We start from the raw sequence: 27,618 nt of genomic DNA, 5'->3' as shown, positions 1-27,618 counted from the left end.
GACAAGTGCAGCCTCTGGAGCTGCCCTGGCAGGTGACTCAGCAGCTCCTTGGGAGGTGAAGGAAGGCAGTGATTGCTCACATCAGTGGCATTGCTGTAGCAGTGTTCCTGCAGATGATTTGCCAGACAACCTGGGAGGTTTTTCCCTAACAAGTGATGAGCAAACAGTGGGAATCTTCTTTTTATTGCCCATTGTGTGAGGCAGGGAGGGACTTGTTCTCTCCAGGCACATGTCAAGAACTGGGCTGCCAGAGAATTTTCCCTTCTGTGCTGTTGCTTGTAGTGGAAATGCTGTGTAAGCCAAGTTATTCAGTTTTGAGAAAGAGGCAGAAATCTTCAACATAATATGCCAAAATAAAATTATTTGAATGGCTTAGAATGAGTTTCTGCTCACCATGAAAAGACATTGCTTCATGCCAGGAAAATGGCTGCATCCCATTCCATCTCGTGGCCTCTTGTTACATCTTGATGAGGAAGTTAGAACTCAAATGCTGCTGATTCATCAGAGTAAACACCTTCAAATTCCCCAAAAGTCTTCAAAAGCATCCTGCTTTTACCTCTTGAGAACAGGGAGAGAATCATTCCTCTTAGACCCCGTGCTTCCAGGTGGGATTTTAAACAGCTCAAACCCTGAGCTGTTTTAGACTTGAATGTAAAATCACAGAAGGGTTTGGGTTAGAAGGGACCATAAAGGTCATCTCATTGCAGCACCTCTGCCATGGGTAGGGACAGCTTTTGCTAGGCCAGGTTGCTCCAAGCCTCACCCAGCCTGGCCTTGAACACTTCCAGGGATGGGAAGATGTTCTGTCACTGGCTCTGCTCTAGTGGTGCCTTCCTGTTTTTCCAGAGGAAATGCTTAATGTGTCCATTTTCTGCAAGGAACTGCAGAGCTGACACAGGCTGTTATTATTCGTGCAAGTTAACAGTGGGTTTGGGAGAAATGAAATCTTCCCAGCCTGTGGCACCCTGGCTCCCTGGGGTGAAGATGAGCAACTTTTTAGACACCTGTGGGGGCAGCCACTCCAACTTAATAAAAAGGGGTTTCTATCAGTGAGCTAAAAAGGCTCACAGATGGAAGCCTCTGAAGAAATTAGGTTGTCTCCATGTCTGACCAGCTCCATCAAAGAGTGACTTATTTTTGCACCATCCTAGAAGGTTTGTCTTCACCTCCAGGATACACATTTTCTCTGGTATCTAGGAGATTGTGCATTATTATTGATGTTAGAGCAATTCACTGAGACAGTTGCTGGTAATTTCTGTTGGTTGTTTCCCTCACAAAGGAAAAAGGGAGGAACTCCAGACCTTTCTGTGGTGGTAGCACATGGAATTATGGTAGAGCAGGCTGCCCAAAATGTCAGTTGCAGTCTTTCTCCATAAAGTAGTTTATCCTGTATTTCCCATAGAAATAAGGTGGAATTTGCTTTAGAAATTTGCTTTAGAAATTAGTCATTTATACACCATATTTCCTGCCTTTTCTTCAGTGACCACACAAGCACTGTCAATTAAAGATGCATTTGGGGCTAAATTCCCAGGTTTTTGGACAGCACCATTCTGCAAGCTTAACAGGATTATTCCATTAAAAATAAGATCAAAAAATCAAGATGGGCTTTTACTACCTGAAAATGTAATCTATTTCTTTGCATTCCTCAGGACCTTCACAGAGCAGCTGAGGAAGATTTCCAGAGATGCTGGAATGCCAATCCAGGGGCAGCCCTGCTTCTGTAAATATGCCCAGGGAGCTGACAGCGTGGAGCCCATGTTCAGACACCTCAAGAACACTTACACTGGGCTGCAGCTTGTCGTGGTCATTTTGCCAGGAAAAACACCAGTCTATGGTCAGTGAGTGGAAATGGTGTATTTCAGTCACAGTTTCTTGTGGATTTGGTGACATATCTGAAGGAGAGAGGTTTAATGCTGGTTTAACTCTATAAGTTCCAGTTAGGGAATGGGCTGTAAATTAATTTTACTGTTTTTCTTGTGCTGCAGGATGTTTTACATTAAGACCTAATTATTTTCATCTTTTTTTCCCACACTTTTAATTCACTTTTCCCCGTTCTTCCTGTTGGTTGCATTTGAGATTCAGGTTGTGAGAAAGCCAACCCAGGGCTTTGGTGAGATTGACATTGATAGTCAGTGGATTGAAATATGCTGTATAAAATTTAAGTGCTGAAAATTCCAAGTGACTGAAGAAATAATGACTTCAAGAACTCTGTAGCTTTTCTAACATCTTTGCTTACTCACAAATCTCCCTCTGGCGAAAAATACTGAGTGAAGGAGAAGATTTCTTCCCATTTTTCTTATTATTTCAGTTTTTTAACTCTGGTTTTGAGGATACAGATGCATAGAAAGTGAGAATTCAGTAAAGTAAAGTGTTTTAGAAACAGAGTGACAATTAGTGCATTTTGCATAGCACACACACATAGGTTTTTAATATGTTTTACATAAACCATGCATTTTAGTCTTAACCAGCTCTTCCTATAGGCAGGACTGCTTGTTTTTTTTCCTGTCCTTCCTCCCTCCTTTTTTCACTTACCTTGCCCAGCTGGAGCAGCATCCACTGTTGTCCTCCCATAGCTACATGGACTCTTTGATGGATGAGATCTACCAAGGAACTGCAGATTTGTTTTATCCCATCCCTCACCGATTTAATATAGCACAAAATAATTTTCTAACTTTATTATTACAAGATTAAGAAAAGATTAAGTGAGAAACCTTAAGGAAATAGTACCTTTTTCTTCCCCCTTGAGTTCAGCCTTGCAAAGCAAATGGCTCATCTCTAATTTGTACAATAGAAATTTGGTGCAAAATGACATTTTTACTATTCCTGCTTGGCATTAAAAGGGAATTCTCTTCCACTACTTAACCACTGAGAGGATGTGGTATGACTCTCATCTTCTTTCCTTGTCATTATCTTTAATTACAGTTATTTCTGCCCCCTCTAATCATCTCTGTGTTTTCTCCCTACGCTCCTCCATACTCTGCACTTCCTATACCACAGCCTTGTCTTTCTGTTCTTCCCACCCTGCTCTTTCCCTCTTCTGTTGCCAAAGAGGGGGTTGCTTACATCTTCTCTGAGCCAATCTTGGAGCCTGAATTTCTTCCCTGAGTGTAAGAGTATGTGGTTCTCTGAAAGCCTTCAAGTCTCAATCTTGTTGTTAACAATAGTATTTGATTTAATCTTTGGAATTATACAGTACTTAATGAGTTTCTTGGAGTTTTTATGGACCATTGTCTGCTAAACTCACCACTTTTCTATGCAAGTGATAAACCTGCTGTGATGAACTGATAAACTGCTTGGCTGAATATTACTCAGCACTTTACTGATAGTTTTGTGTTATTAGTCCAGTGTTTAATAATGAGTGCTCATCATCCTAATATTATCCACACTACCCATTAGTCAAAACTGGTGATACAATGCTACAATTCTAAAATAAGAATTTATTTTAAAATTCTTAGTTAATATAAGCCAAGAGTGCCTTTAGTTATTACCTTTAAGACCCAGTTAGGTCCCAGTGCAGAACTGGGGGGAGGTTCTGGAGGCTCGGTTGGGTTTGGGGTGTAGCTTTCATTGTGCTCCCTTAAGCTTGAGCACCACTTTGCCAAAACTCCAGGTGTAGTTAACTGGCACCAAACTCAAATCTCTTACATTGTTTGATTTGCAATTTGCACACATTTTGATATAATTTTTCTCTGTTTTGCAGCGGAGGTGAAGCGTGTTGGTGACACAGTGCTGGGAATGGCCACTCAGTGTGTGCAGATGAAAAACGTCCAAAGAACAACACCACAAACTCTGTCCAACCTTTGCTTAAAAATAAATGTCAAATTAGGAGGCGTAAATAACATTCTACTGCCACAGGGAAGGTAAGTCATCTTTCAAAAGGGAAGAGGTTATTGTATTGCAAAGAGAGTGTGCATCATGCTGAGATAAATGGGAGCTTTTCTCTGCAGCCATATCTGTATGATATTGTTAGCATTTAGAGAAGATTTGAACCTTTTGAAAGCCTTTGGGGTAAGTCCAAAAAAATGGATGAAGGACTGGGGAAAAACTCCCTCCAGTATTTCTTCCTCACAATGGGTACCATTATTGATGAAACCCCAAAGACATGAGCTTAGTCTGTGATAGTCATAGAGCCATGTGCCCACACTCCAGAGGAGGTTTAGAATCTATGAGTTCTTCACCTTATTGACCCATTCTGCAAACTGCTCAACAGCCACAGCAGCCTTTGTCATAAGGACCCATGTTTAGATCAGGAGCTGCAAATAGGGAAACTGTAGCCACAAGCAGGTGCCACCTGAACCAGGGTAGGCTAAACCACATGGTGCTGCTTAATGAGGTTTCTCTATCCAGGACACAAAAAATAGGTTACCCAGGGACTGTTACTCCTTTTGCACCCTTTTCTCTCAATGCCCTCAGGCCCCATATTGGGTGGCTAAAACTGTCCTGGTTTAAGAGACAGGTGTCTGCCAAGGAAGGTGGGATCCTGGAATGGAAAATATGGCCCTCTTCCTCCAAATTATTATAACTTTAAAATGGTTTTATTAAGGAGTAGAGTTGAAGCTTGAAACTTGTGTTGTAGTGCTTTGTGTTCCTCTCTTGCTGCACTGTTTTAATATCTTAACCTAAAGATTTGTTTAAAACTTTAAAGCACAGTCTTTTAAAAAATCTACTTTGAAAATAATAACTTTGATACCTACAATTTTTGTGTTTCCTTACCAAGACTGGTTTTTATTCATAGCATCTGAGTATGTGCATAGTCCTTTCATTTTCTCAGATGCCATTTGATACTAAGGGATCAACTTTTACTCCTTTCCATGGTCCAGTTAATAAAAACTGCAATTCTTCAAATTAAAAAAAAAATAGATGTATTTTTAAACTAATTTTTAATTAAATGCAACAATTAGCTGTGCTTTAAAAATCTGCCTAAGTATTTAGCTTGAGAACCTTAATCAGGTTTTTCATTCACTGCCACAGGACAAGTGACCAACTCTGATCAAGTGCCAGTTGTTGATAAATTCCCTGCAGGAGTACAGAGTGCTGTTTGTTTGAGTTTTAATGTGCTTTATTAAGCAAAAATCTTGCTGCTTTTACAAATTTCCCTTCTCTTTGCCAGACCCCCAGTATTCCAGCAGCCTGTCATATTCCTTGGTGCAGATGTAACTCACCCACCAGCTGGGGATGGGAAAAAGCCTTCCATTGCTGCAGTGAGTAAATTGTGTCCTGGTCTTTAACCTCCAGCTCCCTCCTGCTGCTCAGCTCTATTGCTTTCAATCCTTTTGTGGTCCATTGCTTCTGATTGCCTAATTATAGCATTATAAATTATTTTTCTGCCAGAATTTAATGAAACTTCAGAGAGCTTGCTCTGATGCTAATTACTTAAATGTGTGTTTTAGCTTGTAAAATGCCTGAGCTGCTGATACACAGAGGAGCTTTTCTGGGAGCTGATATTTATCAGCAGCCTGTAATGAGCTGGTTCATGTTTAAATCTGCTTCTTCAGCAGTTAGAAATGTTCAGAATTTCTTCATTGCTGGTAGGGAACTAGGCTGGCTCAGTTGTGGATTCTGGGGACTCAAGCTTCCAGAAAACACAAAATGTGCAGTAATCTCTTGGGAATGTACTTCTTAAACACAGGGAAAGGTCTTTAGCTTGTGTTGTGTCAAACACCTGTAATGGCTGCTCAGGGTAGTCTAATAATGAAGATCTTTGGTGATGTAATGTGCAGTATCTGTTTTAAAAAGTTACACCTGGGTGTCCAGGGAAAAGCAGGTGGAGATGTGCTCAGTTCTGACTTGTAGTTTTTTTGTCTGTTTATTTTTAAGCCACATGCCACTTTTACAGTATATGACTGTTGATGTTTCATAAACAGAAAAATCCCTTCCCTTGGGGAGCAGTGTAGATATTTCTGTGGTATTTCACCATTTCAGTTTCATGGATCCAGAAAAAGGACTTGGTCTCCCAGAGTTCAAATTCTTGTGCTTCAGTCTGAACTAAATTAATGGTTTTGTGGTATCAGTGCTCCAAACTGTATTTGATTTTTTTAAGAGCCTTTAGGTGGAAATAGGAAATGAGTCTTTTAGATTTAAAATAAATGACATCTCTGCCAGGCCAACCACTCAGTGTGCAAGACACTGCTAAAGACAGCGCAGTTATTTCATTAAATACCTTTATTAAAGAGCTTTCTGGTTTGATGCTGAGCATTTTTCCCCAGGTTGTAGGAAGCATGGATGCTCATCCCAACCGTTACTGTGCCACTGTCAGGGTGCAGCAGCACCGCCAGGAAATCATCCAGGATTTGGCTGCCATGGTCAGGGAGCTGCTCATCCAGTTCTACAAATCCACGAGGTTTAAACCAACTCGCATCATCTTCTACAGGGATGGTGTTTCTGAGGGGCAATTCCAGCAGGTGATATTTGTTTTTTTGAAATTCTGATGCTGTTGTTTTGTGGTAGTAATGGAATTTTATAACTTCACCTTTATGTGGCTGGAGTTAAGAACTTCAACAAACTTTCTCTCAACAAATTTGTTGGATTTTAACAAATTTAGGAGTGGTTCCATATTTTTCATGTGCTTTTTAAAATACTTTTCCCCTTTAAAATATTTCTCTTTGCAGAATTATAAGTGAAAAGTATAGTTTTAGTACTCAAGTTATGTTCCACATCTGCTTCCTATTTAAGACATGTTAGACTGTATCCCATAGAACTTAGGCAGTAAAAAAAAAGAACTTTTTCTTTTTTACCGGGATTGATAAATACTGTATTTTCAAAGTCACTTTTAATGTATTCCTGATGAAACTCATCAGATATTTTGTCATATTTATTTCGTTTGCTTGCAAGTACCTTATTTTATGAAATATTTTGCTATATATTTTAAAGATATTTATAGACATTTTTCTTTTCAGTATTTACATAAGTAAATTAAAAGATACAGAATTCAGTCATGTCCTCAAAATCCAGGGGGAAGAGAGCAAAGGTCACTTGCTAAACTTGAACTGATAAAATAATCTTCGTATGAAATTTTGATAGATCCTTTTTTCAATTATCACTGGTTTTCACTGAATTTTTCACGTATAATTAACCCACATTCCAAATAATTGCTTTTTGGTTTGTTCCACTTTCCTTGTTATTGATGGCTGTATTCCTGCATGGGACTGCACAAAGCTAGGAAAGAGCAGCTGAGTGCTTCTGGAATTTATTCCTTGTTCTAGTCTGAAAAATAATTAGTCTGTTGTATACTCAGCAGCCTAATTAAATGTTCATTTGTGTTTGGCAGTTAAAATTTTTTGACATTCAGCTTATTAGTCCGAGCCTTGTGCTTGGAGCTGAGCAAATATGGAAGCAGCTCTCTCTTGGCTTGGGAAACTGCTGATCTAATTTGTCCTCATCAGGGGAAGAAATTCAGGTTTGATCCTGAGTGCTTTGACATCTCATTACTCTGAGTGACAGTGCAAGAAGGAACATAATAAATTATCTGTGGATAAATAAATCTGTAGATCAATAAGAGTAATCCATAAGATGGCAATGGTTCATGTTTATCACACCTCTGTTTGTGGTTCAGGTTCTCCACCACGAGCTGCTGGCTATCAGGGAGGCTTGCATTAAACTGGAGAAGGATTATCAGCCTGGCATCACATTCATAGTTGTGCAGAAAAGGCACCACACCAGACTCTTCTGCACGGATAAAAACGAACGGGTATGTTCTGGTTGGGACCCCAGGCAGCCAAGTCACCCATGGCTGCTGATTTTTGGCACTTTCTGGCTGGAGAGGAGACTCCCCAGGTTGATTTTTTGGTATTGTCTTTGTGAAGATGAGACTCCCCAAGTGCAGGATGGGGTTATTGCATGCTGAGAATGGAGAGTTCCTCATGGCAAAGCTCTGCTCACAGACTGGGATTTCCAGGTTCCTTTTCCTTCTGTCAGGCTTCTCTGTGGGAGCACTTGGAGCCCACCAGGCTTCAAGGCAATAATTAGTAACTCCCAAAGCTGACATGAAAGTGGTTGTTATATTACTAAATGCTGTGGTTACAGATGTTAAATTGTTTGAAAGTAAAGAGTATTTTGACATTCTGTTTTGAGGAGTTTTTGAGGGAGGAGGCTGTCTGACAAGGAAGGATTGTCCCTTCTCAGGTATAAACAGGAAAAGTTACTCCTGTCCTGGAGTGGGAAGGTGAAAAGAATTTGACAGATCAGTTGGAGGAACTTCTTTGTACATTATTCAGGAAAACAAATCTTTTTAGGTAATTTCAAATAAGATTTTGCAGCTTGTCTCCTTTTTTTTCTTCCACAGTAGAGACACTCCAGATTTTCAGTCGGAACAACGTTTCAGTTTTGCACATTTTTTTCACTTTCCTGCTTTTTAGAGATCTTTTCCTTGTGTTTGTTTTCCTGATTTTACAGCTGAAAAGTAAAAACACCTTTGTGTTGTGTCTTTGCACTTCCTGTTCACACAGGTTGGAAAGAGTGGAAACATTCCAGCTGGGACCACAGTGGACACAAAAATCACCCACCCCTCAGAGTTTGACTTCTACCTGTGTAGTCATGCTGGGATTCAGGTAAGACATTTTGTGTGGCATGGTAACTTTTTAGCTGTTAATGTTTGGCCTAAAGCTACTTCATCTGATGGCTTTTTGTCAGATCTGAGGCTTTCAACAACAAAATGCATTTCAGTGTGATCATTTAATTTCAGAGATGAAATTTTGGGAAACATAATCCTATCAAAAAGGGGAAGGGATTAATTTGATAGGGAACAAGGAAGGAGGTTGTTTGCCTCTGAAAGGAGAAATTTGCTTAAATGCATAGGATCTCTCCCTGGAAGCAGAAAAGGAAAAGGAAGCAGCCTTTTCACAGCAGAGGTGGAGAGTTAAGGAGACATTTTGGGAATGCTGATATGCTGTGTGCTCTGCCCCCAGGGAACAAGCAGACCTTCTCACTACCACGTGCTGTGGGATGACAATCGCTTCTCGTCGGATGAGCTGCAGATCCTCACCTACCAGCTGTGCCATACGTATGTACGCTGCACACGCTCTGTCTCCATCCCTGCACCTGCCTATTATGCACACCTGGTGGCCTTCAGAGCCAGGTACCATCTGGTGGATAAAGAGCACGACAGGTGAGTGCAGAGTTTGGAATTATTGCAGAATTGGAAGGCAGTGGGCTTGTTAATTCTGTGGTCAGTGGTGTCCTCAGCAGTTTGAGGGTAAATTGGATCTCGCCACTGAATTGTGTTGCTGAAACAAAGCAGAGGATGTTCCTGGATGTGTTTCCTGTGTCAGAACCTCAGTGGTGCATTAAGGGTAATTAAGGTTTGACCATCGTGCTCAGAAGAAACCAATGATAAACACACACAAGGAGAGGCAGATTAAATAGGGCTGCTCTTCCCACCCCCCAACCTGTTGTTTTTTTGTTTTCCCCCTCCCTCCCTTCTCTTTCAGTGCTGAAGGAAGCCACACTTCAGGCCAGAGCAATGGCAGAGATCACCAAGCACTTGCTAAGGCAGTCCAGGTGCACCAGGACACGCTGCGCACCATGTACTTCGCTTGACATGTTTTAGTGTTCGGCGGCTCCGGACAAGGCAGAGTTGGATTCACACCAGACCAGCTGCACTTAGACCAACAGATGCCCCAGGGACAGCCAGCAATGAGTGATGCATCTTAATTCCTTTCTTTCCCATTTGCAAGGAAGCCTTCCGTCCAGAATTTCAGACTCGATCACAAACTGCATTCTTGTACCAAACTCCACTGTTGTCAGAAATGTGGTTTGCCAAAAATCTCTGAGCTGCTTGGTATAAAACAGACCCATATTTTATAATTAAATCAAGAGCTGCAATCTCAGGGCTTAGGGAAGGAAAAAAAAAGCCAAACCAACAATCCAACCCACAAAACTCCTCATTCAGTTTGCTGTTCATTGAGTTGCTTTTGGTAATTTGGAAAGATCTAATTCTTACTAAGGTTTGATGAGCTAAAACGCTGTGAATCAGCTTTTAATACAAAGGAAAGCAAAGCGTTTTTTGAGTATTTATGAAGCCTTGATTATTCTAGATGCATTTACAAAATTTTTATTTTCAAAATAAGAGCGTGACAAAATTCTGGTTTTTAACTGTCTTATAAAGATTATTCTCAGATTATTCTCTGCGTGTCTAAGGGCAAATGTATTTTCTGAAGCTTGTTCTTGAATGTTTTTTATTGTGCTGCATTTTAAAATGTTTTTCATAGACTAAAGATGAATTTTAAAAAAAAGTATAAACTTGTACCTAAGCTTTTAATAGCTCGAGTTAGATTGGCAAAAGAAAATGTGCCATTTAAAAAATTTGTAAAGATTTTTTTTAAAATCATACTGACAGCTAACTTTAGGATTTGTCATACAGGACTGTGACACTTACTTTCCAAAGTCTCTAAAGAATACGGGTCTGTGGTGATAAATACAGTACAATCCTTTTTCACTGTTGTTTGAGTTAATGTAAATTTTATATATGTTTCACAGTATTAATGTGATAGACTAGATGCTATTATTTATTTTTATTTACTAAGGAGTGCTCATTATACTTCTGTTAACATATCAAGAATGCTTTGAACTTAGAAAGTAAAATCCTTTTCGTGGGGACATTACTCTTCAAATGCAAAAAAAAAATATATGCAATCAATGCGGTGAGAGGTCAGAGATGCAGACAGTGTCTGTTGCAGCTTGGGATTTGCAGAAAGGCTTTTTCAACGTGCACACAACACAGCAGGTTTTACCTCTGCGGTTCAGACGCACACAAGACCAACATCCTACGTTCATTCAAGCACAAAACAATTGTATTTTATTTATATGTTGAGTAGTGGTGAAGCAGGAGCTCTGCTAGAGGAGAGTGGCTCGCTGGAAGTTAGGCAGAAGGCAGAGAATCTATGCAGTAAAGAAAAAAATTAGGAAACTGAAGTTTACTTAGGAAGGGAGGTGAAACTCTCTTCATTATGCATAAGATCCGTGGGAAATGTGAGAGTTTTTTGCCATTCTCTTAGGAGAAGCATTAATTAAAACTGATAATTATTAGATGCTTCTGTTAGTTTGCACACTGGATTCACAAAAACCATAACACACATGTAAACCATTGCACTAATGATGATGCCACGAGCAGGCTTAGGAGAAAATGAGAAAAGCCCAGGGAAGTTGCTTATGCTGACTTGATCTTGTTTGGTTTTCCATAGGATAACTGAAATAACATGCTGAGAGGCAGGTTGGAAAACCTTCAGTCTCTTCCACTGATGGATTTTGCTTTGTCTTTTCCCTTTTCTCCGAGCAGCTGCTCAGTCTCTGTTTGGACACTTTTACCTCTGGCCACTGGGATGGGCGAGTAGCTTTAACCCATGCAGAGCTCTGGGCCACAGAGCAGGTCAGCTGCAACCAGGTGTTGTTGGATAAGCTAGAAAATGCCCAACCTTTGCTGCATAAAGACTTTTAGGTACATAATTCCAGTTCAGATCTTCACCTTGTAGCAGTGTGTTGGCTGTCGGTGTTTTGTAGGTGAAATGTAGAACCTGTAAATGGAGTAATTGTGTTTGTACTATGCTAATTGGGTGATTAGGCTGCTGGCTCAGAGTGTCTTCTTGGTCATTGTTCTATAAATTCAGATTTCTGTAAATTTGAAGCAAATACTAGGTAGCATTGTCTGTCTTGCTGTGTGCCAGCGAGGTTTTACCTACCTCCCCTCAAGTTCCCCTAAGCTGCAGATCCTCCCCATGGTGGGTGTGTTGCACTTCTCTGTGTTTCCTTCAGAGCTTTCCTATTTCAGTGAAGATATTCATTTGGCAGAGTTTTATATAAGAATTATTTTTATATGAATTCTTCTTATCAAATAGGATAAAGATCATCCATTTTAAGGCATCAGTTAACTTATTTGCTGTCTGTTATGCAGAGACCTCTTGGATGTGAAATTCATCCCCCTCTTTCCATGCAGATCTGGGATAAAGGAATTGTCCAGGTGGTCAGATGGGGTGAGGAGGGCAGGACCTGTCTTGACCTCAAATCTCATTTCTGAAGCAGCCTGGGACTGCACTGCATCCTATTTAAGATGTTTTCCTTGGTGAGAAAAGGAGTTCTAGGCTGGCTCTTTATCTGACAGTAGCTGTTGTTTGTGTATCCTCTTGGAATGAGCAGAAATTTTGTGTAGCTTTCCTTCCCTAAGTGTGAAGAACTTGGGATGTTTATGTGCATTTCAGGATGTTTTTACCTTTTACAGATCTTTCTAAGCCTCTAATACTGCTAATTCTTTATGCCTTGGTGTCTCCCTCCTTTTCCCTCCCACCAGTGGTGAATTAGTGAATAATACAAAGCATTTTAAAAAAAAATACTGATTAAGTATATACTTTGTAAAGTACAGCCTGCTGGCAGTCCAGCAGCTCTCTTTCTGGGAATATTTTTAATATAAATTATGTATTCAAAGAATGTCTCCTGTCCAAAAAAACCACCACAAACACCTAAAATCCTAGTAGTATTTTTTATTCTGTACCTCCCACGTGTCTGGTGTAGAACAGCAACATCTCAGGTCAACACAAAGCTCAAGAAGTCTCAGTCTCACCCAGGTTCCTGCTGGAGAAGTGCCAGCTGAGGTCACAGCTTTGAGTCTCTGGGTCACTGTGCAGCTCAGGTCAGCAATAATCAAACTTGTGCCACCCTGGGGCACTTGGGGCATTTTCCAGCCTGGGCAAAGGAGTCCCACTGCACAATCCCCCAAAAACAGCATCAGCAAGTGGGAAATGCTCCTCTTGGGAGGTGAAAAGTACTATCAGAAGACATGAAATACTTAAAAGTTAGTCTTTTTTTCCCTGATGTGCAAAATCTAATGCAATAATGAGGTTTGCTCGGTGGTGGAAATTCGTGCTCCAGTGGCTGAACAGAGTAACTCCATCTGTTCTAGCAGCCGGGAAACAACTGAGCTGATCCTTGGGAGCAAATGTCCTGTTGGGAAATGCTGGAAGTAGGTGGATTTGTCTCTGCCTTTATGTGGCATTAAGGCAGCCCTATGCAATTGAACACTTGTGTGTGTGTGTGTGTGTGTGTGTATGCACTGATGTACAGAGTGACATCACTTGTTTTATTAGAGCTCCTTATTTTGTCTTGGTTTGCTTTAGAATATTTGACTTTGTGAATTACAATCAATGATCTTCCATGTTCCAGAAGCTTTGGCACATGAATTCCCTCATTTCTTGATCTGTCAGGTAACAAATACCTTTGATATCCTTCCAGGCCCCCAGGCAGCATTCCCTGATTGTAAAAGCAAAAAAGGTTGTAAAGGTTTGGCTTTAATTCTGCCTCTCTCAATAACTCCTGCAGCCTTTGTCCATTGTAACAGAGTCTTGTTCTTGTTGGATCATTTTTATAACATAAGACAAGAGGTATTTCCACAAGGATTTTCAAATTAAAATTTACGGAGAGTAGGTGTGAGGAGTTTAGGGTTTTGTGTGCCCAGGGTTTTTTCTGAAAAGACTGAAGTTTCCAAGATGCTTCTAAGTTTTTCTCTCTGATTAAAGCCATATGTCGATGTGCCCAAAGGCTTTTGATGAAACAGCAGAGTGTGATTTGAGGGCTTTGTGATTGCTGCCAGTGCTCTTTGCTTTGCTGCAGCAGCAGATCCCTGCAATAAAGGCTCACCTGAGTCTCACCTGGAGGAACCCCAACCTTCCTCATGCCAAGGAATCCAGAATCTAACTGAGGGCAAGGCCAGGAGGAAGGTGTGTGTTAACACCCCCCAGCCAAATTCAGTGCACTGTTGTAGGGCTTTGGTGGATGTGCAGATTGGTTCTTTTTGAGGAAAACGTTCATCTTTGGGAGTGAGGACAGATTTGTTCTGCAGGTTGTGCTTACTCAGCTGGGAGTGCAGGGCTGAGACCTTTAGGGGTTAGGTGGACAATACTTGCTCTTGACTCAATCAAATAAGCATCTCTGGTGGCATAAATAACCCATAAGGGACTTTTTTTTTTTTTAGGACATCTTTTACATATTAACTAAACGAATGTAAGAAGAGTTCTCAGTATTTTTCACACTTGAGACCAGTTTAATTAAACTCACTTGTTTTCCTATTTTTTTTAATACTCTTGCCATAGCATCTCTCTTTGTGTGGTTTTCCCCATCCCTAATGCAGGGCAGTCCTTTGTTTTTTACTTTTATATTCCATTTGGTAACAAGCTTCTTGATGCACACATGCCATCTTTCCTAAGTAAAACTTCAAATAGAAGGTAATTGCACTGATTTCTTTGGGTTTTTTTAAACTCCCTTTTTACTGTAAGAGTTTTCTTTTTTTTTTTTTTGCATCTGCTGTAGCTGTTTGAAAATACTGTAAATAGTGCTCTGTACAGCAAATACTGAAATGCTGGGGATACCATTCCTTGTTATATTTTCCAGAATACTGCCATATTTTCCAGTGTTGAGATACAAGCTTTGGTGTTAAATGCTGTTACACTTTGTTTGCATTATGGTATCAATCCAAGAAGGGCACAGTTGCTTTATTACAGTGGAGATATTTAGGGTTTATCTGAATTTGTAAAACATTTCTTCCTTCTCTCCTCTGTGCATGTTTCTCCCACACCACAGAGATGCAGTTTTTCAGCTCTCACTGTGCTCATTGTCTGTGCAAATGCCAATTTTGGTGTCAGTTTGTGACTGATGGCATTCATGTAATATCTGGATTATCAGCTGTAGCTCTCACAGGTTTTCCTTGCTTGCTCCAGCATCTGATTCTTGTGTCATAGAAGCAGAACCAGTGAATGTGGCAGAATTAGTGGAATTACAGGGATTTGGGACCCAATTCCAGTGTCTTGCTGTCGGTCCCTGCATGATGTGGGACTGGGCAGTGGAGTGGATGTTTCAGTGCTCTGAGCTAAGGAATGGTGTCTCCTCTGGCTGCCCATGGATGTCCCATCCATCAGCAATTGCCTTTTGCTTCCATAACCATCAGGGACAGGACAGATCCCAACTTCAGCCCTACTGTCTCATGTTAGGATGCAAACCAGCAAGTTTTACTTTCTGTTTCTGAGGGTTAATGACTGGAAAGATGCATTTCTGAGAGGGTTTAATCCAAATGATATGGGAAGGGGGTGCAGTGTGTGCTTGGTGTGGCACAGAATCTGTTCAATCCCATTTAGTGTTTCAGTTGCTTTGTCAGAGTCGTTTCTCTGAAGTGTTAATTTGAATGTAATTGCTTGGCCAAATCACTACAAAAGTGGGTTTGTGAGAATCTTGAGTTACAAAGCAGGTGCAGTTCAAGGCTACCTCCTGTATTCCTTCACAGAAAAATGCATTGACGTGAAGCTCCCACTCAGCAGCCAAAATGCTCCCAGAGGGACTGGATTTGTCCTGGTCTGTTCCTTGCTGGGAGCTGGCAGTGCCATACTGTGATCCTGGATGGCTGCTCAGCCTTCCCTCTGTCTTCCAGAGGTGTCCCTGTGTATTTAGAGGGTACCAGAGCTAGCAAGTGGCACATCTGGCACATCTGCTTCTGGTCAGGGTCACTCCATAGCAGCAGCTCCCCCTGTGACCTGGCCCTTCACTTGAGTTCCTATACTGTTGTTTTCTGAATGAAAAATGTTTCTGTCCTTTACCTGTTGGCCAGATAATGTCAAGTTTTCTCTGCAAAAGACATGAAGGTGCTTGAAATATATTTTGAGTCTGAGGCAAAAAATATGTATTGGATTATTTTTTTAATGTATTTTTTGAATAAGTTGACGTGCGACTGTAAGAGTGAAAATACTTCATTCCCTGCTCAGAAAATGATAAACTTTGAAATGTGGGGGAAAAAACCACCCCAAACCAAAACACCAAAAAACAACCCCAAACCTGAGTATGTTCATCTTGGGACTATTTAGTGTCAGTTCTGTGCAAAGCTTTGGCCAAAACTCAACTGTGACATAAGAGCATGTGGACTGAGGGTGCTTTAAGTGACCTGAAATGAAATTGTAGAAAACTGTGTTAATACATAAGATGTTTGTTTACAATTAATCCAAACAAGCTTCCTCATCTCAGAATAAACCACTCTGCTGACAGAAATACCTGTTGGAGCACAATGTGCTGGTGTGGTTTTGTAGCAGTGTTGAAGTTGATTTTTATTTAGAAGTAACTTTCTAGTGTGGATTTTGGCCTATCAGACTGAGTTTCCTGGGATTCCTGCAATTTCCTTCCTTTAATCTCTGGCTGTAGACACTAATGATGCTTATCCATGGCAGGAGCATTGCTGATGTCCTGACTTTTTGGAACCCAGATTTTGCACATGACTGAATAAATCATTATAAATTAGCTCATTAATTACTGAGTGGGGTAAAATCCTGTCAGTTAGGTTCAGTTCACAGTCATGATTTAGCAAAACTCCCCCAAAAGGGTGAAGTGCGGGGTAAATGGCTGCTTTTGAGATGTTTCACTACATTCTGCACTGCAGATCCATGGACACTATTGCTGGCAGGGCTTGCACTGTGCAGAGATGCTGATCAGCTCCTCTGCTGTCAGTGAGAGCAGAGTTTGTGTTTTCCAGACAGGGCAAACCTGGAATCATCAGGAAGTTTAAGGAGGGAAGGAGCCCCGTGCTGGGTGCTGCTCATACCACAAAAAAGAGAAACATTGGGTACCTCAACCCTTGGGGAAATGAGGTGAGGAAGTCAGGGGAGACATTTCCTTGGAAAATTGCCCGTATAAGCACTTGTTAAGGTGACAATTTAATCCTTAGTTTTCCTTCTGGCCTCCCTGCAAGTGCCCCTGAGAAATGCCCCATGCTGCACCCATCTTGTGGCTTCATCCCAGAGGGGGAATGTTGGGAAGAGAGCTCCTCAGGTGGATTTGACTTGGATGGAGCCAAGAGCTGTACCCAGGGCTGAATCTGGAGGGATGAGAGGTTGGCAGGAGTTCACTTTGGGAGTTCTGCATATGGCAGCACTACAAACCTGCAGCACCAGATGAAGGCTGCCTGCTCCTTCCTCCCACCTAAATATCCTCCAAAAAGCAATTCCTTTTGGATTTGTCCATGCACTGCCTCAGCAGATCTGTAAAACTGCCTGTGGCTGCTCTTCCACCAGCCAACCTGCCCGTGTGGTTTGAGGAGCTTTGGGTTGCATGGCAGTTCTGTTTCAAAGGGAGTAATCATTTCTACAGGGTTCTTTGGAGTGCACAGAATTTTGTTGTATTTTTTCCCCCCACATTTTGGATGTGCTGTTTTACCATGTGCTTTAGTTTTGTTATTTTTCTCCCTTTTTTAAGCACCTGCTGGAATTGCTGCTCTCTGCTTATCAGCAGAGGTTGCAGGTGCTGTCTGACCTGGGAGCAATCAAAGGAGTTGTCCCCAAAATCTAAAGTTAAACTCTCCTGGTCATTTTATGGGGTTTTTTTGAGTGTGCTTGGCAAGCATGAATGGTGAACAGGTCAGCAGGCAAGCTTGAGAGTCTCTAATCCCCTGGCTGGTGCTGTTTGTGTTTGCTTTGTTAGGTTAGATTTCCTGTCAGAAAAAAAATTATATATAATGTGGACTCTTCTGTATTTATCAGCTTTTCCTGGTTTGAAAGCCATGAATAGAGGAAGCTTCACTCATGCCAGTATTTGTGAAATTGCACATTTTTGCCTGCCGTGTACTTGACTCAAAGCAGATCCTGTCTGGGCTTTATGGACACCCAAAACCTCAGCTGCTGGGGGTTGGATCAGACTTCTCATGTAACAACGTGATATGCAATGAATTTTGTTTCTAGATTTTGCCAAAGTTAATTCTGCATCAACTGTGAGATGCTCAAACCTCACTGTTTTATAGCACTGCTTCCATGCCATTAAAAAATAAGGGTTTGACCCAAATGTTGTTATTCCTGATACATTTTCTGAAGGAACTTAACATGACTGAACCCTTCAATTGCTCATCTCATTTACAAATGACAACTTTGTAATTGCATTGTAAAGAAAATAAGGGGAAAAAAATCGCAACTAAACAAACCATCAAAACCCATTAAGGAGAAAGTTTCAGAATTATTTACCTTGGAAAATCAAATTTTAAATGAGGTGCAATGAGGAATTACATCTGGCAAAGTTCTGTGCTATCCTGAAGAGTGTTACCACTTGCTTTCTCTAGTTTGTTGATGAAGTTTAGTAGATTTTATAGATCTATGTGTGTATGAATCCATTTGTGTGTGTTTTTTACACACACGTGGTAGTGACAGGAAAGGGGACAGTGTATAGACTGGCTGTAAAAGATAAAAAGGCAGTATTTTGTTGGAAATAATAAGCACAATTTCTCTGGCTTTTGCAGTATTTTATTGTACAATCACAAAAATGTCAACATTTCGGGTAGTTGATAAGTAAAGATCCAGTCCTGTATTTCTGGAGCAGAGTGGTTCACATGGTCTTGGGAGGGTGAGATCAAATCCAGAATGTATTGATTAATTTTTTTTTTTTTTTTGCTTTAATTTTGGTACATTGCAAATTTAACTGACTTTATCTGTTAAGGTTTTAATCCTTTGTTTAATAGTTTCAAAATTTTTTAAAATTATTTTTTATAAGATAACTGAAAAAAAAAGAACCAAAAAACAATCCAGAAGCTTCACATTGTAAATGTTCCCTTGAATCAAAATATTCTATGACCATTTAAAGTTTGCTTTTTTTTTTTTTTGGAGAAAAAAAAAAGAAAAACAGATAGGATGTTAAGGTCTTTTCAAGTGGTACTAAATGTGTGTTGAGTAGTTTTGTGTGTTTGTTGCATCTCTGTGCAACTGTCTCGTGCTTAAAATATATAAACGATATAGTGCTGGCTGGCTAAGAGTAGCACTTGTAATGCAAAACCAGACCCAGAGTTACCCTCAGCTGACCCTGAAAGGCATCCCTGGCACTGTAGGATTTCCCACAGAGGTTGCAGGCATCACTTTGCAGTGCTGGAGTGTCTCAGGGGGTAATTAATCCATTGTTTCTCTTGCTGACGAAGGTGAGCACTTGCAGGATGCTGTGTGGCATCACCACTTTAAACTAAGCCTTAACTGAATGATCAATGTGTCAGATTTTCTCTCAGAGTATGCAAAAATACTGTTTAATGACAGGAGGATGTTCCTGTAGAGCTCATGTTAGTAAAGAAGTCTCACCTGAGGATAAGGGACACCTGTAGCTGTCTATACTGTGATGCCTCCTGGGGCTCTGGCTGTCGTGGCTCTTGGCTGTTCCCCTGGCAGCCAACCCCAAACAGACTTTCCCAAATCCCAGCTTTTTGTTGTCCTTGTTGTCAAATGTATTCTCCTCCCTGCCCCTGCCAGCAAATCTCTGCCTGAAGGAGGATTGTGATTTAACACTTTAAAATTTTACATCCCAAAAAAAAAAAAAAATTCCATTCTTGAGTTCAGTGCTTGCTTCGGATAGGTGCCATTGCTTCCACTTCTTATGACTGACATAGGATCCTTAAAACATTTTAAATAGAGGCAAAAAAAAAGTGTTGGGGACCCAGCTTGCTTTTATATTGTTTTTTTTTTCCAATTTGGATCTACCTCATGTAACCAGTTGGGTGCTAATTACTCAAATTGTCAAGGAGATTTGGCAAAGGCGACCAAACCCACCCCATCCACGGCCCAAAACCTCGGGGTTCTTGTTCCGAGACAACAATCTCGGATTTGAATTCTATTCTTTGTGCCTTTGTGGTTTTTTTCCCCACTGCATAACAATCAAAACTCATCTTGTTGATTAAAAACAGCAAATGGATTTTAACCGCGCCACAAAACTGAATTTGAAAATATTTTTCGGTGTAGGAAGTTGTAAATTAAAGTATCACAGCTGACCTAGGCCAAGATAAACTGCCCCAATAAACTTTTTGGAAATGTTTAATCCTGACCCCAGATCTGTACATCTGTGTGTCTCTATATGCATATAGCACACACATACAGTACATGACTTTTTGTGTGTATCTGTATATATAGATAAAAAACAGAGGGATACACATGTAAGGGTGAGGGAGTAAAACATCATTGACCTTTCCACAGTTTTGTATGTAACAGTTTACACCTATGTGTAAGTTTTTTACTTAATGTGAACCTTTTTTACTTAAAAATAATTCCTTTTTGGAAAGCTTTAAGTTGTGATACACTATCATTTTTTGAAGTTTAAAAATTTTTTTAAAAATCCACTTTATACCAGTACCTACTACAGAGGGGGAATCTTTGCTGTAAAATTGTATTTAGTTTAAATATTAAAGAAAAAAAAAATCTATGTATGGGATTGTAAAAGTGCTGACATTCCATCATGGCAGGACTTCCAAGCTGTTTCCTAAGGCTTTCTGTTGCAGAGAGACTCGAACAAAAGGAAAATGCCTCTGTTCAGTGTTTTTATAAAACTGCTCCATCAGGTCTAGACTTAAGCTATATTTTCTAAAGCCTAATCATCCTTTAATATGCTGCAGATAAATGATCAGCATGGTTGCACTTTCTCAGTAATAATGTTTGCCCTGCAATTGGCTCGTGATAAGGACTTTAGTTTTTTAACAAAACCAATCGTACTTTGGGCAGAAGGTAATATATATATAGGTACCTCAAAGATTTAAAAAAAAAAAAAAGAGCCTGAATATGCTGCATTTTGTTTCTTTAACATTTTTCATGTAGCATTTGTTTGCTTTTCTGATTTTGTAGGAGATGACTTAGCTACCTGTTTGCTTTGGGGGACCCCAGTAGCATTTTAGGCTGTTGTTTTCTCTGGATCTTGCAGAATGTAGTATCCTGCCTTGGGATCATGCAGAACTTTGGGATGGGATGTGCCCTGCAGTGTGTTCACACGGGGAGGGGGACCATGGAAATTTGCTTTATAGACTTCAGGAGAAGGAGGAAAAGGATACTGTGTTCCTACAACAAACAATACATGTTCCTAATTCTTAATTATGTTGTTTTTGTTTTTTGCTCGTTCTGCTTTCTTGACTCTTTTCTCAAATACGAGTGTGGAAAGGAGCAGTTTATTACATGGGGCACACAGAGTGACCAAACTCACCCCATTTGGTGGGTGTTTTGGGGGTGATGCCCCAAACCCATGGGTAAGAGCAGTGCCCCATTTGGAGCAGGAGCCTCCTGCTCTCTGCCCACTCCCTACTGCAGGTCCACCCTCTACTCCTTCATTTCCGAGTCAGTAAAAATCAAAAAATGTGCAGAGATGGGGAATTATTGTTGAGAACTGTTGAAGGAAGCTTCAAAGGCTGTGAAATTGAGCATTTATTGTCATGATTTTAAGCTTTGGTGGGTCCTTTTCCAAGTTTGTTTTACAGCTTGCAAGGTAAAATAGTTTGCACTACTTTTGCAATAAACTCATGAAAAACCTAACAGTTTCTGTTCTGGTTTCTTACTGTATATATACAACTAATACTAAAGATTTAGCATAGTGTTTTTCACCTCAAAACATAAGACTTGTAACAAGCTCAGAATGCTGTAATTCCTGACAAAATAATGATGTGAATGATATTTTATAAAGTTATTTTGTATGGTGTCAATTTTGTTTTGCCTCATAGTATGTCAATAAAATAAAATTCCTCATCTTTACAAGATACTGTTTGATGTCTTTTTATTTAATACTTGGCCATTTTCAGCAGTTACCTGTGCACTGTGAGACCAAAATCTCTGGTCCCATTGCCCTTCCTTGCATTTCACTCCTTACAAGTATTTTGGGTTTTTCCCTGTGCTCCCACCCAGCCTTCCAGAGACAATCCATGCTGCTTTAACTGCTCACAACTTGTAAGCCTGGAATTATTTAGGGAAGGTGAGTATTTTGGAGTTCACTTGCCTGAAGTTTTTTTTTGTGGTGGTTTTTTTTTTGAGTTGTTGAGTTTTGTTGTTGTTGTTGTGGGTTGTTGTTGTTGTTGGGATTTTTTGTTTGTTTGTTCGTTTTTCTGAGTGAATCATACAGCAATCAATTTTTAAATGAAGAAACTGTAGCACCTGGTGGTGACTATAAAGCATCCAGAAGAATTGCAAGGATGCCAAGGAGCTTCCTTGGGGAGCCCAGCCCTGCAAACAGAGGTTGGTTTTACTCAATAATGTGAAATACTGTCAGAGCTGTCTCTTCCATTTATTTTTTTCCATTGTTTTTTGAAACACTGCTTTGAATTGGATGAGGTTTTGCTCTCTGTCAGGCTCTTGGGGAAAACAAATAACCCTTCACTGCTTTGATGGCAACCAGCTCTGGCAGATGCAGGGCCTTGGAGAGGGCTGTGGCAAATTTTGGCAGCTCTGAAGTTCCCATTGAGGATTCTGGCTGAATGAATCCAGAAGGGCATGCAAATTCTTCTGGTCTCAGTAATTCACAGAATATGTTCACCATCCCACAGGAAACTTCTAAGAGAGATGAAATATGGTGATTTATACTTAGTAACCACAGTTCTTTTGTCATTTTTGCAAGTTTAGGAAACTTCATGTCCTTTGAGCAGCATTGGCTGGGCTGGGAGAAGGATCTCACAAGCTGGGGTTGCAGGGGGAAAGAAGACAGAAATATGTATGTAATAATAATAATTCATCCTGGAAAGTGTCCCCCAGCCTGTGTTTCAGTCTAAAATCCCTGAACACCTTAAACAGGTCAAGATTCTTGGTCACTTTTGGGGAAGTTCATGTTAAATGAGGCAGTTTGGAGAGAGAAAACTCACAGGTTGAAGTATAGACAGTGTGGTCACTGAGCAGTGGCTGTTATGGGCAAAACAGACTTGAGTAGGGGAAAATTTGTATAATTTGGACAAATTGAATAGAATTAGACAGTGAGAAACTTAATGAAAGCACCTTCCATCCCCTTCCTAGTCCCACTGCTGCCTCCTCCCTCAGGGGCTGTGGTTAAACTCCTGCCAGGGCTGTTTGAGGACATTGCCCTCTTGGGCTGTGACCCCCGAGGGTAACTCTGGGACAGGTATTTTATTTGCTTGTTGCCCTCATCCCTGTTTATGCTGGAGAATTACTGTGCAATTTTGTGCTGGTAAATCTTTCTTTCTTTCCCCAAAACCTGGTATATCCTACTGCTGCAACCCCTCCCCGCAAACAGCATTCCATGCTCAGTTTCCCACACATCTCAATGTACTTTTAATTACATTTTTTTAAAAAACCCACAAACCAACTCTCTCAACAATGGTGTAGTTCTGCCTATACCCACTTGGGAATTTCCCCAGGGATTCAGCCCCACTCAGCACTCACTGCAGCATTCCTGCTACAATACAATTTACATTTATGACAACTTCAGGGAATTTTTTTTACAGTGCAACATCCTCTGATCTGTTAAAACAGCAGGGGCATTTCTGGTGTGGCTCAGTAGCTCTGCCAGTCCCTGGTCCTATCTGCCCAACCTCCATTTGACTTTCTTAAAGTGTGGAATGTGCTGGATTGTGGAGATGCTGGAGCTCTCTGCTGTGTGTTGTAAGAGCAGTTTTAAGTGTGTTTGTGCCTTCAGCCTGAGAGCTGTTCAGTTCCCTGATAACTCTTTACCTTGCCCTCCAAATTAAGGTGTTGCTTGAGATAACTAATTCTTGACTGATTTTCTGCCCAGCTTTTTTGGAGTGGGAGGTCTTATTCCCTGCTAACATTCCCATGCATACCTGGGGCATTTCTCACACCTGGAGAGAGATCTTGGCCACTTCTCTCTGACTGACCATGACACTCTGCAAACATTGCCACACTGACCACATGTGTGACTGAAGCTGGAAAGAACGACAGAAAGTTTCTGCATCCATTGTCAGTTTTCCTACAAAATGTTTATTTTAAAAAGTTGCATGTAAAGTTCTACACAGGACGGTTGCCATTTCTGTAGTAAAAAAACCCCAAAAACCAAACCAAAACCAAATGAAAAAATTGTCACTCTGTCACTCACATGGTAAAGGAGCTGCTCATTCTCAAGACCCCACAATTAACAGACTTCAATGTGCATTTTGGCAGGAGAAAATGCAGAAGTGGAGTTCACTCAAGAAAAAAAGTTCTAGGTGCACATATTTACATAATTTTTAAACACATTTACCACCACAGCTGCAGAACCACATTAGCCCTTGGGATGCATCTCCTCCTCTACCCCATTTTAGTGCTCACATGGCTAGTTTTACAGACTTTTTTAATGGACTTGGTCCACTTTTGGAGCTTTTGAACTGAAAGCTGCCCGTAAGAAATTTTAAATTTGGATAATGATTGTCTGACAAAGTAATTTCAAACCATCTGACCAAGCTCTGCTGTCAGATTTGCACTTTCTCTTCCTACCCTGCCGTGTTTCTGAGGGAAGAATTCCATTCTTCAACGAGTATAAAGTTCAGTTTCTAAACGTCTTAAAGCAAAAGCAGATGGCTCAGTGTATAAATATATCCAGCATCTGGATTCTCAGTCACAAAAATAACATCCTTTATACAATAGAAAATGGATCAACTATGAAACAATTCTCCATTGGCCTTAAGATCCAACACTGTCACCAACAGCTTTGTCTTCATCCTCTTCCTCCGCATCCTCGTCATCATCTTCCCTCACTTCTCCATCTCGCTTCTCTTTTTCAAGCATTTTTAGGTATTTGCTAGCTAGGATCTTCTTTGGCAAGATATCTGGAAGGCAGAATTGTTGCTTTTATAGTCTGTTGGAACACTTATATTGCCTCATTAATACTGCTGCACCCAAACCACTAACGAGTCAAAAAGAAATATTAATGTTTTTAACAAACCTTAAGTGAATAAGCAGGTAAATTAGTCTGACCTCCCCAGCTGTAAGAGTAGGAAGGAATTACCCACTTATGGCACAAGTAACCAAAGGACTCTATTTCATGACTGATTACTGGCAGCTGTCTTTACTGTCTGCTGATGTACATTATTTGATGTAAAACAGAGTGCTCAATTGCCTCAGATCCAGGAAGCAATTAATGTACTGTAGAAATAATTTTTATGCATAAAGACACTTATTAATAGCAATAATGGACCTGAGACAAAGCAGTACTGAGTACTCTGGAAGTAGATCCATGGGGATCCCAAAGAAAAACTGGACTAGGAATACCTTATATTCTTGAGCTAAGTGTTGTGACAAAATCCAAGTATCAGTAAAAACGTGTGTGTGCATATAACTAAAAGGAGAAAAGGACCATATGATGAAGCACCTTTTCTCAAAACTTGCAAATTCTTATGTATCATTTTGGGTCCACATAACTTCTCACCCAAAGATGTGCTAAGCCTTCTATTATAAGTTAAAAGCTTTTACATGGAACTGCTGGAATTTAAGAAATGCTTAAGGCAAGATCCTGAGAACTCTATATAGTATAATTGCATGATTTAGAGGCAGCAGAAAAATCCCCATTCACAAATAAATGCTTTTAGTGATGTAGTTTATGAGTTCCAGTTGAATGCTATGCAGGACATCAATGATCAGCAGAACTGGGTCCTCACAAAACAGAGCATTAAGAGCAAGATTTGATTTTGCAAGGCAGACACTGGATTTACCCTTGTGCTGTTGATACCTGCAAGGAACTGGAAGGTCTCACACTCTTCTGCTGTATGAGACAGGTCAGTGTAAGTCAGAGCATTCTTCTCCTTCCCTCTGCCGTGTTTGTAGGAGTATGTAGCCAAATACTGAACAAAAAGCTCCTAAAAAATTAAAACCGATCAGTCAAACTAAGAACTCACATATCTAGTTGATCCCTATCTAAAGGCAGAAGCACCATATTTAATTGTGCATACACTGGGCACTCAGTGCAGAGACTCACTGAATTTCAGTACCTGAAGGGAGTCTACAAGAAAGATGGAGAGAGACTATTTACAAGAGCATGTAGTGACAGGACAAGAGGAAGCGGCTTCAAACTGACAGAGAATAAGTTTATATTAGGTATTAGGAAAGAGTTCTTTGCTGTGAGGGTGGTGAGGCCCTGGCAGAGGCTGCCCAGAGGAGCTGTGGCTGCTCAATCCCTGAGTGTCCAAGGCCAGGCTGGACAGGGATCTGAGCAACCTGGGACAGTGGAAGGTGTCCCTGCCCATGGCAGAGGTTTGGGAATAGACGTTCTTTAAGGTTCCTTCCAAAGCACACCATTCTATGAGTCTAAAGTCGGGGCAGCTCTGCGGTCCGTGCAGTCCCGGGATGCGGGCAGAGCAGGGCAGCAGAGCTCGGCCCGGGCCGCGGAGCGCTCCGCAGGCAGAGGCCGCTCAGCCGGGAAGAGAGGCGCGGGGGGACCGGGGCGGGGCAGGGCAGGGCGAGTCTGTACCGTGGCCTTGGCGGTGAGGAACAGCGCGTCCTGGTTGATGCTGGACACCTCCGGGGAGCTCTTCATGATGACGCGGATCCGCGACAGGGGCAGCGACACCAGACGGTTCTCGGTGCCGCTCAGCCGCGCCGCCGCCATCTCAGCCCGTCCCGCCGCAGCGCGGGCACCGCCGGGAGCTGTAGGCGCCGGCTGCCGGGACTACAGCTCCCTACAGCACCGGGACCCGCCCAGGGAACAGCCTGCTGCCCGGGACTACAGCTCCCTACAGCACCGGGACTACAGCTCCCTGCAGCACCGGGACCTGCCTGCTGCCGGGACTACAGCTCCCTACAGCACCGGGACCCGCCCAGGGAGCGGCCTGTTACCCGGTCCTACAGCTCCCTGCAGCACCGACACGCACACAGGGCCCAGCCGGCTCTCGGCTCCCCTCAGCGGGCAGACCGCAGCTCCTGAGGCAGCCGGGAGCGCTGAGGCTCCGGAGGCTCCGGCTGCCGAGTCCCTTCGCGGAGTCGCAGAATCAAGTAGGCTGGAAGAGTTCTCTGAGATCATCGAGCCCAAGCTGTGACCGATCACCAGGTGGTTGTAGAGTGAGTGATAAGGTCACAGCCTGAGCCTCCTTACCTCCAGGCTAAACACCCCCAGCTCCCTCAGCTGCTCCTCATCAGCCTTGCCTCCAGCCCCTTCACCAGCTCCACTGCCCTTCTCTGGACACACTTCAGTACCTCAGTGTCCTTCCTGAATTGAGGGGCTCAGAACTGGACACAACATTTGAGGTGTGGCCTCCCCAGTGCCCAGCACAGTGGGACAATCACTGCCCTGCTCCTGCTGCCCACACTATTACTGATGCAGAAGGCCAGGGTGCCAGCAGCCTCCTTGCCCACCTGGGCACACCCTGGCTCATGTTCAACTGCTATCAACCAGCACATCCAGATCCTTTTCTGCTGAGCAGCTTTCCAGTCGCTCTTCCCAGCTGGGTGGAATCCTGCTGCCCCAGTGCAGGCAGGAGCAGTCTTGGGGCTTCCCCTTCCTCACTGCTCAGCTCAAGGCTGGCACAGGAGCGTGGGGAACTTGTTTTTAATGGCAACTGGGCACCTCCTGTGTGTATCCCGATTACAGGCCACTGGCTACAAAATTGTTAACCAAACTGTAATTACAGGCTGCTCAACACCTCTGCTGCTGTAGTGCAGTACCAGGGAATGTGTCTGCTCATCCTGACACTTGCCAGAGGTGTGGAGGGCACATGTAAATGATGAAGTGATGATGGGGCTGCATCTTCAGTAGTAATACATTCCCCATATTTATGCTGTGTGCCTGCTGTGTAGGGAGGTGGTAAAATGCTTGTGGGTGGGGTTTTGCTGCTGGGAGTGTTGGCTCCAGAAATTTACCTGTGCCTGCTTGGGTAGGAACTGCAGGGCAAGTGAGCACTTCCAGAAGTGATGACACACCATTTGCACCAATTCATTAGTGATTTAAACAAAAAATTTTACA

The 27,618-nt window shown here is 41.8% G+C and overlaps 3 protein-coding genes across 3 annotated transcripts in view; 2 read left to right on the top strand and 1 right to left on the bottom strand.

Moving 5' to 3' along the window:
- AGO2 (argonaute RISC catalytic component 2) overlaps positions 1 to 21,485 on the top strand; it is a 54,500-nt gene extending 33,015 nt beyond the window's left edge. The window contains exons 12-19 of the mRNA XM_085053648.1: positions 1,650 to 1,834; positions 3,701 to 3,860; positions 5,111 to 5,201; positions 6,207 to 6,401; positions 7,553 to 7,687; positions 8,445 to 8,546; positions 8,904 to 9,103; positions 9,426 to 21,485. Coding sequence (XP_084909774.1) covers positions 1,650 to 1,834; positions 3,701 to 3,860; positions 5,111 to 5,201; positions 6,207 to 6,401; positions 7,553 to 7,687; positions 8,445 to 8,546; positions 8,904 to 9,103; positions 9,426 to 9,534 — 1,177 coding nt within the window. The 3' untranslated portion in view covers positions 9,535 to 21,485. The remainder of the gene's footprint in view (positions 1 to 1,649; positions 1,835 to 3,700; positions 3,861 to 5,110; positions 5,202 to 6,206; positions 6,402 to 7,552; positions 7,688 to 8,444; positions 8,547 to 8,903; positions 9,104 to 9,425) is intronic.
- Positions 21,486 to 23,646: 2,161 nt separating this feature from the next.
- On the bottom strand, positions 23,647 to 26,393 carry CHRAC1 (chromatin accessibility complex subunit 1). Its single transcript, XM_085053646.1, has 3 exons — positions 26,131 to 26,393; positions 25,393 to 25,519; positions 23,647 to 24,493 (listed from the first exon to the last, which is right to left on the bottom strand). The coding sequence occupies exons 1-3, from the start codon at positions 26,266 to 26,268 to the stop codon at positions 24,348 to 24,350; spliced, it is 411 nt and encodes a 136-aa protein (XP_084909772.1). The 5' UTR covers positions 26,269 to 26,393; the 3' UTR covers positions 23,647 to 24,347.
- A 95-nt stretch (positions 26,394 to 26,488) lies between these two features.
- The window catches only part of TRAPPC9 (trafficking protein particle complex subunit 9), a 442,295-nt gene continuing 441,165 nt past the window's right edge, over positions 26,489 to 27,618 (top strand). Inside the window, exon 1 of the mRNA XM_085053644.1 lies at positions 26,489 to 26,706. The gene's annotated coding sequence lies outside the window, so the exon portion shown is untranslated. The remainder of the gene's footprint in view (positions 26,707 to 27,618) is intronic.

This window comes from Lichenostomus cassidix, chromosome 2 (genome assembly GCF_008360975.1).
Source record: "Lichenostomus cassidix isolate B80296 chromosome 2, HeHo_3.0, whole genome shotgun sequence".
Classification (NCBI taxonomy): domain Eukaryota; kingdom Metazoa; phylum Chordata; class Aves; order Passeriformes; family Meliphagidae; genus Lichenostomus; species Lichenostomus cassidix.
The sequence above is the reverse complement of the archived record's forward strand: the minus strand, read 5'-3'. Positions and strand labels throughout refer to the sequence as shown.

Coding starts and splice junctions, on each gene's coding strand:
- CHRAC1 (XM_085053646.1), bottom strand. CDS start 26,268: ATGGCGGCGGCGCGGCTGAGCGGCACCGAGAACCGTCTGGTGTCGCTG. Junction 25,520..26,130: donor TCCTCACCGCCAAGGCCACG/GTACAGACTCGC, acceptor TTAATTTTTTAG/GAGCTTTTTGTTCAGTATTT. Junction 24,494..25,392: donor GACCTTCCAGTTCCTTGCAG/GTATCAACAGCA, acceptor TCTGCCTTCCAG/ATATCTTGCCAAAGAAGATC.